The sequence below is a fragment of the Polyodon spathula genome, chromosome 23 (genome assembly GCF_017654505.1).
Source record: "Polyodon spathula isolate WHYD16114869_AA chromosome 23, ASM1765450v1, whole genome shotgun sequence".
NCBI lineage: Eukaryota > Metazoa > Chordata > Actinopteri > Acipenseriformes > Polyodontidae > Polyodon > Polyodon spathula.
The window spans coordinates 10,845,321-10,856,056 of NC_054556.1; the positions used below are offsets into that span (position 1 = coordinate 10,845,321).

Below are 10,736 nucleotides of genomic sequence, written 5' to 3' on the forward strand. Positions count from 1 at the left end.
GGAAATTAATAGAGAGGAAATAAAGTACCTCCATCAAATTTAAAGTGATGTGGAAGAACTCAGAAATATTAAATCTGCTCTAGAAATCCAGCTGTGGTTTATCCTGGTGGGGTATAGCTTGATCAAATCAAACACCTACCACTGTCATCATATGCTAATGAGAGCTTAGAAAACAAGTTTAATAGCCTATGTTGTTTTTGAATGGCTCAACAACATCAAAAATTAAGTAGAAGTGAAATACGCACTCCATATAACTAGTGTCATAGCTAATACTGTATCTAACAAACAAACCATACTGCAATCTCTGGTCATTTTGTGTATACCAGTAACATTTTATATATATATATATATATATATATATATATATATATATATATATATATATATATATATAAAAGATCTAAACAAAACTGTAATGGATTCGTTTGTTCCAGGTGTGGGTGAGTCTTCATGAGTCACTGAACGTGTGAGCCCCTTTAGCACAGATTAAGCACTGATTTCTAATTAGAAGTGCATTCTGCAAATGCCCTCAGAACAGCACAGTGGGGGTTAGAGCACACAGTAATCTTTTGTTTTTGAAGGCCTGTGAAGTTCTGTGGTTTCTGCTAATCCAGCAGAGGACAGCAGTCATCATGCATCATCAAGAACCACTACACAGTTCAGCACTATTGGAACCAGACATCTTGGTAGCAATTCACAAAACAGAGGAGTAGATGGACAGAGACTTTCTTTCTCTCAAGCCTCAAAGACGCTAGCCTCCTTAAGGCAGGTTTATAGGGCGGTTTGGGTAAGCTCACGTTGTCAGTCACTGGGTGTCTCTTATTTTAAGGTTCAATCAATCAAACTGTAAATGTTTAATGACAGCCTTCACACGGTTTCCATTCAGGGGCAAATTCCAATGAACTGGAGAAGCGTGTGTAATTATTTTATTTTGCTTACAAGCACTGCTTAATGTCAATGGCCTTTACCCCTATTTGGAAACGGGGGCTAACAACATATATTAGCAATGGGCTCTTTTGTACTATAGTCCCACTCAAAAATGTATACTGAATTATTATTGTCTTACATTGGGATTTTGCTATATGACTCTTACAGTTCTTTTAACACCAAACCTATATAATTCCACTGCCTATACGTATTTTATTATTTTTTTTTTTTATTGCATTGTGTCTCATATATATATAAATGACTTGCTAAAATATAAAACACTGGCACCCACATTATAACAAACAAAAAAAAAGCATTTTACAGTACCAGGGAACCAACCCTTTATTTTCAGAGGTCACCCCTGGAAACTCACTGATAGGCAGGGGGTGAAAACCAAAGACACTACTCTGTGCTGTAAAATGCTCTAAAAACCCAGCTGTGTTTATTCCAGCAGTGGATACATTTAGTAGTCAAATCGAGTTTTTGGAAAATAGGAAGAATTTTAAGAGGAATAAAAATCTAGGTATTTCTGTTTGAAAATTAATTTATGAATCTGAAGACCATAAAGTTTTTGGGGTTTTTTTTGGTAATTGTACCAAAGTAAAGCTAAAGAATGAAACAATATATTTAAAGACAGTATATATCAATAACTGCTGTCTGTAGTAGAATTACATCTGCAAGTATTACAATAAACTACAATCCCATAAAAAAGTGTTTAAGTACATTGAATAATTTGGAATTAATTAATTCTAAAACCACCATTTTATTCCTTGGTTAACCAGACCCAAACAAAGCAGTGCCAGGTTCTTCAATGTTGTTGTTAACTGAAATGTCACTGTTAGTTTAAATATAAGATAATGTTTTTTCCTTGAGGGTATTCTAATCAAGGGTAATAAAACTCACAGTAAACATGGTGTGACTGCTCACAAGGAAGAACTTTAACAAAATGTGACAGGCTGACCACACCAGCTGCATATTACATTTAGCAATAACAAAACAGTAACTACCATTCACAAGCCAAACCCTAGCTCAACTGCTTCAGATATACAGCACCAGAATATATTTGATATGCTTTCTTATTAGTTTTTCAGAAAGAGTTGGTCTGCTATTATGTCAGTATCCTAAATGCTAGCTTTATACACGGCTTGACCACATTTGGAAAGGCAGTGAAAGGCCACTCAAGGGACCAACAAAATGTAGCCTTAACAGGGGGGTGACCTTATTACTGAAGGTCAAAACATCAAGAGGGTTTGGTAGTTTAAAAGTAGAGAGGTTATTTAACAGTGCTTTTACATTTAGGACTGCTGACGTAATGGGCAGTGCTGTGTGATACACTGTCGTTACGGACTCTGTCCCGTCGGTGAGATGATCTTGCAGCACGTGGGTTCATTAATTGGCGTCCAGCATCCACTCTGTTACACTGATAGTGTCTGTAATACTGAATACTGTCAATAGATGCAAAATAAAGTTGCTACAAAGAAAGGTTTTACTATAGTAAGTGTTATCAAGCACAGGGGCCAAGCCATGTGGCGTGTAACATGGTCAAATGTACAGTATATATGAGGCCAAAAGCCCTTTGCTGGTAGTTAGGCAGCTACATAACTGAAAGAAGTAATCATCTAGTGTGTTAAATTGTTGGGAGGCATGATAGTGGATTCCAAATTGCCCCATGCAAGATTAAACAATATCAAAGCATGGTACAGTCAGCATAGGAAACTGCATTGCTACAGTGCAAAATGGTTAGGTGTCCAACTATAACATGGGATATCTTGATTTACTATTTCTTTCTTTCTTTTCTGCTGTACTTGATCTCCCCACTATGATCGCAGCATGGTTTTTGAGGCAAATCAGTGACAAAGCGCTGTTCCACTTCCAGTCGAATTTCTTGACCGAAAGCTAGGATTTACACAGCAGGCCCTGGCTGCATTATAAAATAAGTTGTCATAAGATGGGGATTTCCAAGGAGTGGTGTTGAAATCAGGAAACAATGGTAGATGACAAAGGAGGGGTACTGGTACTTAAGATATTGTGTTACACTTTTAAATAGGTTATTTATTTATTTTTTTAGGTTGGATTCCTGATATTCTATATAACATGACAGGTTCCAGAGTTTGTGACTATTTTATAACAGTTGAAACACTTTAATGTGGGGTGGAAACCAGGTGGTCTGCTTTCTATTGAAGCAAACTGTAGAAGTCTATTAAACACCAAAACATTTTAAATGTAAAATTGAACAAATGGACAGCGGTCCTAATACGGTAGGAATATCTGAGCCACCACATCTTCAAATATCCCAGCGTGTCACTGTTTATATGGAGGAAACTAAAGAGTTAACAGTTACAAGTTAAGTATTAAGAGGAAGTTGAAAATGTATACAATCATGCCTCTTGTCAGTGTGTGGTAATAACATAATACAAGGGTCAACGTGAGCCCTGTGGGTCTGAAGCACCCTGTTAAATCATCTCAACTGAATGAGGCATTTGTCATACTCCTGGCTCTCTCCTTGATTACCTTGCAGAGTTATAAACCTGTACCAGCACCCAGTGGTCCTGGGCCCCATTCCAAGGTTTCCTTCGCAACCCAGCCAAGGCAGCAAATCATAGTTACTGGTATTTATTTACTGGTGTCAAGTTCAATGTCAGTGTCTGAGCCAGTAAAAATGGAGTAAAATGTACTCCGGTCACATGTAATAAATGATTTCAAGGCCCTTTTTTTTTTTTTTTTTTTTTAAAAACATCAGTCGCACTGTACACAGCTCTCCAATTTATTCATGTATGGCAGACTGGTGCTCACTAATATTGGCACATTACAACAAAAACAAGCCCAATGCACACCATAAACATGAATACATTAATAATACTTTGAACCATAAATGTATATTGCACATTCTGAACCAGCCTACAAAAACAGGGTTTGCCTTTATGTATCCATAGACCAATATATAAAATACCTGAAAAAATTATGATATTTCCAGTAAACTGGCAAGTTTCCTGGGTATTTTGTTGGTGTTGCTCCTCTGGACAAAGATGTCTTGAGCCCTGTTTATTACAAGCCTGCTGGAGCATATAAACATCGTAAAAAACATTTTAAAATGTGTTCAGTACCAATCTTAAACATAACTCCCTACTCCCCATGCGATACCATAATGTGATTACTGTCAAGCACCACGAGTAAAAGACTGTGATAGCGCATCAACACTGCCACCTAGTACTTATTTCCAGCACTGCCTTGGATTGGTTTTTATTACTCTGAGGTCTCATAGCAAGATCTCTACTAGGGGAGCTAAAGCAGCACCTCACAACCCATCACCACTCTCCTTGAACATCAATCCCCTGATCTCAGATTAGAACAAGTTCACAAAAGTCAACCACATATGCATTCTGTGTTGATATTGATACTGTAGCTTTACATATTGTATTCCACTTTGAACACTTATTTGAAATAGACACTAAAGAATTTAGAATAATCTGTTTGGGATTAAGAGAAGTTTGTAATATATCATGATACCATTGTACTATTTCTCTGAAGAAAACCTAGCTGACTCAAGTGTTTCCAGAAATTAAAGGAGGGTGTGTGGTCCAGTAGTTAAAGAAAAGGGGCTTGTAATCAGAAGATCCCTGGTTCAAATCCCAGCTCACTCACTGTGTGACCCTAAGCAAGTCACTTAACCTCCTTGTGCTCTGTCCTTTGGATGAGTCATTGGTGTAAGTGACTCTGCAGCTAGCATAGTTCACACAACCTAGTCTCTAAGTCACTTTAGATAAAGGTGTCTGATAAATAAACAAATAACAATAGAACAGTTATCCTAATGCTGTAGCAAACTGTTGCAGTAGATTACCAGTACATATTAACTTCATTTCATTAACACTACTGTAACTGTGCTAGCATTGCCCAATACAGGCCAGCCACACTGATTAGAAGGTGTGTTAATATTTAACTAATAAAACAGGGACATACTGCAAACATTATACATTTTTCAGGGTTATGTTGTTCCATAATTGAGTTATAAGTTTTCTCTAAATCAGCCACTTTGAACTTAGAGTACCCGAAGGGCTGGGACTAAGCAGCCACCTTCATTCCATTTGGAATCATGTGACCTTTCAACTCTGCCAGTCCAACCTACTCTCTCTGTATTCATAAAGGGAGAGTAGGCAGGGCTGGTAAAATTAAAAAGGTCATATGTCATATGATTTGACTAGAACAAAGGAGGCTGTACAAAAAGATGTCCTAGCTATACTAATTTCTGTAATTCAAAATGCTGTGTTTTCTACATACTGTACATTGCTTAATTCCATTGCTTAACATCATGTCCATTATTGTTGGTTTACCTTCCCCTAAGGTAGTTTCATGTGCAAGACCAGCTTCTTCTGCCACCCTGTCAGTTAAATTTCAATTAACAATTTGGAACAGTGTCTAAGAAACCAACAATGGAGAGTAAAATCAGTGGTCACATTTTCACAACTTTGTAGAATTGTTTGGTCATGTGTAGAGACATTGATGAGTATAACATTTGTCATTAAATGATTCCTCTGGCATGAATGTAAACCCTTCCAACTTGGATCATGCGTACAGGATAGGCAGGCTGTTAAAGCTCTAGATTAATCTGATTACGTACAAGTTTTAAAGACAATCCCTCCCTAATTCCTTCTTAGGGAGCTTGTGAAGATACAATTAGATTGTTTACCTTCAAAAGCATCCAAATGGACATCACGCCCTTGAACAGTGAACACAGCCCTTAGAAGCTGCATTAGAAATGGCTTTTTTTCTTAAACCAGCACTAACAGCACTGTCAACCCATGTTGGTTTAATTCTCTTGCTTTTTTGTTAATACTAGTTGTTACTTGGCATTGTCTTACTCAAAATAAGTTTTTTTGTGGTTAATATATTGGTCACATTTATGTGGTTATCGCAAACATATTACAAAAAAAACAGTAGCACCTGCGACAAATGATTTCTAGGACAGAATTATTTGATCACTTCAGAACTGAGCACCACAATTACTTTCACAATGATACAACTTGAAAAATTTAGTTTCATTTTGAAAACAAACAAGTTTTTCTCATTACTTTCTCTTCTACTGCAGTTACCATGATTATTGTTTTGAACTACAAACTGTATAGTGCGTGGTGACAGACAGGTGGGTAATGCTTTAAGGGGACTTTTCTATTAGTTAATAACTATCTTACTAACATTAAAAAATTATGTTTTTTTGTCTAAATAGTTGGTTAATAAAAAGTAAATTTATAAACTAACATTTGATAGGCATATGAAATGTGATCTCTTTTACACAATAGCTTACCGAAATAAATGTTTGGGAATTAGAAGAGGCTGTTTGGAGCATCGAGGCTTGTTCTAGCACACTATGTCTCTACAAAGGAGTAAGACATAACCAAATTGATTTTTAAATGTTCCTCACATTTAATGTTACTATTTCAAAAACCGACCCCATTAAAATGCAAAAGGTGCATAATCCATGGTAGACCATAAATAAACCACACAAAACAACCAAAAAAGAAAAAAAAAAAAAAAAAAAAAAAAAAAAGAGTAAAATTTGTTGTAACCACTGACCACCAAATTCCATGAAACTAGTATTTAAACCTTAATAACCCTAGGCTCCAATACAATAGACATTTTCTGGACTTTAAAACCCATCTGGTAACTCCACTGTAAAACATTACTGGCAGATGATATTAAATACAGACAAAATCACTGGCTTGTAAACAAAGTTTAAATAAAATTCCCTGATTTGACCCCCCCCCCCCAAAGGCGAGGGGGTACAAGATGGAAATTTTGCAGAGTTCAACCAAAAAAGTAATACTTACTAGGAAAGTTGTTTCACCTTTAATAGAACTATTATGGGTATATTAACAGAAATGAACTTGTCTACTACCATATATATATAGGAATAAAGATGGTGCCCAAATTTGTAAAATATAGGTTGCACTAGTAGATCTGCCTAAGATTCGAAATAGCATCAGACAAGTTAATTTCTGAAACTATTCTATTAAAGGAACTTCTGTATTAAGTGCTAAGGTTTTTGAAAACAGCTTAAAATAGCCAAAAGTAACATACACACGCTAGCACTTATTTGAAGCCCAGTGGAAGACCCAATACTGGGTTAAAATAAAATGGTATGTGGTATGCTGTCGATGCAATTACTCTGAGCGGTTTTGGGACCTGATGCTTCAACAGTTTATACCTAAAACAACAGTGTCATCTGCCAGTCTAGTCAAAGTGACTGCTGTAGATGTTACTGCAGAAAGTAAAGATCTAACAATTGTTTTAAAACAAATGTACTGTACTAGGAAATAAGAATTCGGCATATTTAAGAGAAAAGAAACCCGTTGCTTGTAATTGCAAGCAGGTTTTTAAAAATCTGCATACCAGAACAGTTTGTAACCCTGAAGTCCCCTGAATAACAAATCACATTTAGCAGCAATGGAAATAAAATATGTTTTTAATCCAAGCTAGTGTGTAGGGAATGAAGTACACAATGTATTTTATTTTCTTTAAAATACAATTCCTACCAAGCCTCTCATACTGTGCATCGGATATGATAAGGAGGAACCTGATCCAGATTACGCAAATAAAACTATGAGTGCATCACCGTCCAAAAAGAAAGCCCATTCTTAGCTGCATATACATTAAATCGGCAAGGCAACTTTTTTTCAGGTTTTATACTCTGAGACGATTCTAAATATTATAGGTTCTAATATATATATATATATATGATATATATATATATATATATATTATATATATATATATATATATATATATATATATTCCAGAATCATATAAAAGTTGGTTTCCTCCAAAAAAAAAAAAAAAAAAAAAAAAACCTCAATTCAAGAAATGTTGGGTTACATTTTTCTTAAAAAAAAAAAAAAAAAATTCCACTCCCAATGGGAAGCACAGTTCAACAACCTGGATCCATTCTCTTCCAGGATGTGTGCATCTAGCCAACTCTCAGTGGAGGAGCTACTAGTACTACACCATCCCCTCGAACAAACAGCATTGGGATGTTCCTCTTTGTGGACTGGAAAAGAAAAGAGAAACCTTTATCAGAACGCATATCCTATAGTAAAACTTGTCTCTGACAGTTCCATATCGAGACCAGTTTATTTGGCTTCAGCATCTTTCAGTCCCAAACAGAGTTTTCTAAATTAAAATGCACTGAAGACATTGAAAAAGACTTCCAGTCAAAACATGTATTATTTCATTTAGTTTTTTTGTATTTTTAGTATTGTAAAGCAGAAGATTTTTCTTCATTGAACTGCCACCAGGTGGCGACTGTGTACTACAAGGAAACTAAAGCACAATACAAACAGGTGTGAAGCAGCACCTAGGCACACAGGAGCGGTATACACTAAGGGGTACAGTAGTTCTCAGTACCACACCGTAGGCTATGCACTCTAATACAATTTGCATATTATGGCAAATTGTTTTGCATCACCTAGTAGAATACTAGGATGCAAACAATTTTAAAAAAACCATATGAACATAAGCCCAATATTTTATTTAACATCATGCAATCTAGAAACTACAAAATGGTATCTACCTGAAACTACAATACAGTATTTCATGTTAGATTTCAAAATGTCACATTTCTCAATTTGTGGAAAACTACAAAGCAATATGTAATTTCAATACATAAATGTAACATTAATAACTCTATAGGGCGCGATGCAAAACTTTTGTACACAGCTATAATGCTCCCCACAATATACTAAATAAAAACGCTGGTTTGTTTATCAACTTTGTTTTTCTGTCATCTATATGCAGGTGTATGAAATGAGCGATCTGAGCTTAGCAAAGAAACATACAATATGTAACAGCCAGTTATTTAGTAACAATAGTAGTGAACTACAAAAACAATTTTAAAAAGGCAGGAAGGATGCTTATCAGGGGCAGTGTATAAAATACTGGCTTACCTGTCCTTGTATGAAACATGGGAGGGATCAAACACTTCAGGGTGCTTGAACAACTCCATAGACAACAGTTTCAATCATGATTTTTCCTGGAAAGCACATGTTGTCAGCACTTGGCTGTGATTGGTTAATCCACCGGTACTGCACAGCAGCCAGAAGAAAAAAAGCGCTCTATTCGATTTGAGCGTTACCGCTCAGTGTCACCACGGGACTAGCAGTATTGCAAAGTGCTGATCTGTCCAACACCACATGAAAGCAATGGCTGCGATACACACAGCAAAAAAAAAAAAAAAAAAAAAAACTAATCAACCGGGTGCATTGGAGACCTCAATGGGGCCTAAAAAGGTATGGCACTAATTCTATTCACAAAAAAAGGCCTACCAGAACATATAAATAACTAAACTGAAGGCCAGATATTAACAGTAAAAGAGGGAATAAAAAATGACAGATTTATTCAAAACTTACTTTATAAATTTCTTCATACGTCTCCTCATCAATTTCTACTGTGGTCACAGTCTCTTCAACATCACCCAAAATCATATTCAAGTGCTGATCATAAGCCTGCAATAAGAGAACTTGGCTTAATGCAAATAAATCTTTATTTAAGTATAACTGATAAGTAACAGTAATACTAATTTAACATGACAATCTGTGGATCATATTTGGATTCACAGATTTTTTTCTGCTTCCATATTTGTCTTAAATGTAATGCAGTGCAATTACCATGTCCAGTTTAAAAGACAATCCTTGGTATCAGTTTACAATAATCATCCCCAGTTTAACTCCCTGTACACTATTTTAACAGAGAATCGGTACTCAAAATATTCCTTGTCATTCAGTCAATAGGCCTACATCTTTTGGAGAATTGCAAATTGACTGATATTATTATTTACAGTACTTACGTGTAGCCTTCCTCTGAGCTCTCTGTCATTGCGCATTTTCACATAAATGCGCTCATCAAGACTAAGCCTGATGAGATCAAGAGGTTCCTCAACAGTGTTGGAAGTCTGTTGCTAAAAAAAAAAAAAACAGACAATCTTGTAAGGTCTTGTGTACATACATCTCTATTTAAATACAGCACTTATACAACTCACAACAGGTCAAACCAACTCAAACAATTACACACACATATTATATATATATATATATATATATATATATAGTATCTACTGTATTGACTTCAACAGCGGTACTTATCAGTTAACATCAATTCACTGAACAAAAGCATGTAACCGTGTATTACTGATACTGTAATTGTACGCAGTTCATATTGTTCTACATGCAAGTCTTCGAGAAGCAAACTACACATACAATTATAAATACATAACACAAAACATGTGTGCCGTTTGTTCACGCTCACGAACCCGCTTCTGTGGTGTCATTCACTGTCAATAATAAAACAAGAAAACAACGTATTTCAAATGACGTGATTAAACACCAAAGGTTTTTGTGTGTGTGTTTTCCAAATACACACACAAACCACACATGTACATATATATATATATATATATATATATGGATATATATATATATATTATATATATATATATATATATATATATATATATATATATATACGGTAGTATATGCCACCAGATTTTTACTAATTAATTTGTAAACATAAACGGTTTGCCATTTTTTGAATAAACACTTGGAATAAAAAAAATACTTTACCTGCTCTACTTCGTCCGCCATTTTTCAAATTACAAATGGAAAACCCCGCGGGATTTTATACCGTTAAGAGAACGGGATTTAAAACAAGGCGTGTGTAACGCAACGCAGTCCGCAGGCGCAGTAAAGCGTTCTGAAGCTCCCAACTCGAGACAGGTGTTGGGTCTCTATGTAACATTATTATTATTATTATTATTATTATTATTA

The 10,736-nt window shown here is 35.5% G+C and overlaps 1 protein-coding gene across 1 annotated transcript; it reads right to left on the minus strand.

The window, feature by feature from the left end:
* Positions 1-7,811: 7,811 nt before the first annotated feature.
* Positions 7,812-10,591, minus strand: LOC121298301 (U6 snRNA-associated Sm-like protein LSm3). Its single transcript, XM_041225353.1, has 4 exons — positions 10,533-10,591; positions 9,761-9,871; positions 9,324-9,419; positions 7,812-7,966 (listed from the first exon to the last, which is right to left on the minus strand). Exons 1-4 carry the CDS (start codon positions 10,551-10,553, stop codon positions 7,886-7,888), a joined length of 309 nt encoding a protein of 102 aa, XP_041081287.1. The 5' UTR covers positions 10,554-10,591; the 3' UTR covers positions 7,812-7,885.
* Between the last annotated feature and the right edge of the window lie 145 nt (positions 10,592-10,736).

What these genes read in the sequence shown, in the direction of transcription:
- LOC121298301 (XM_041225353.1), bottom strand. Translation starts at nt 10,553, where the DNA reads ATGGCGGACGAAGTAGAGCAG. An exon ending in AGCTCAGAGGAAGGCTACAC is followed by an intron (nt 9,420 to 9,760) that starts GTAAGTACTGTA and finishes CTCTTATTGCAG; the next exon opens with GCTTATGATCAGCACTTGAA. An exon ending in CGTATGAAGAAATTTATAAA is followed by an intron (nt 7,967 to 9,323) that starts GTAAGTTTTGAA and finishes TTTCTTTTCCAG; the next exon opens with TCCACAAAGAGGAACATCCC.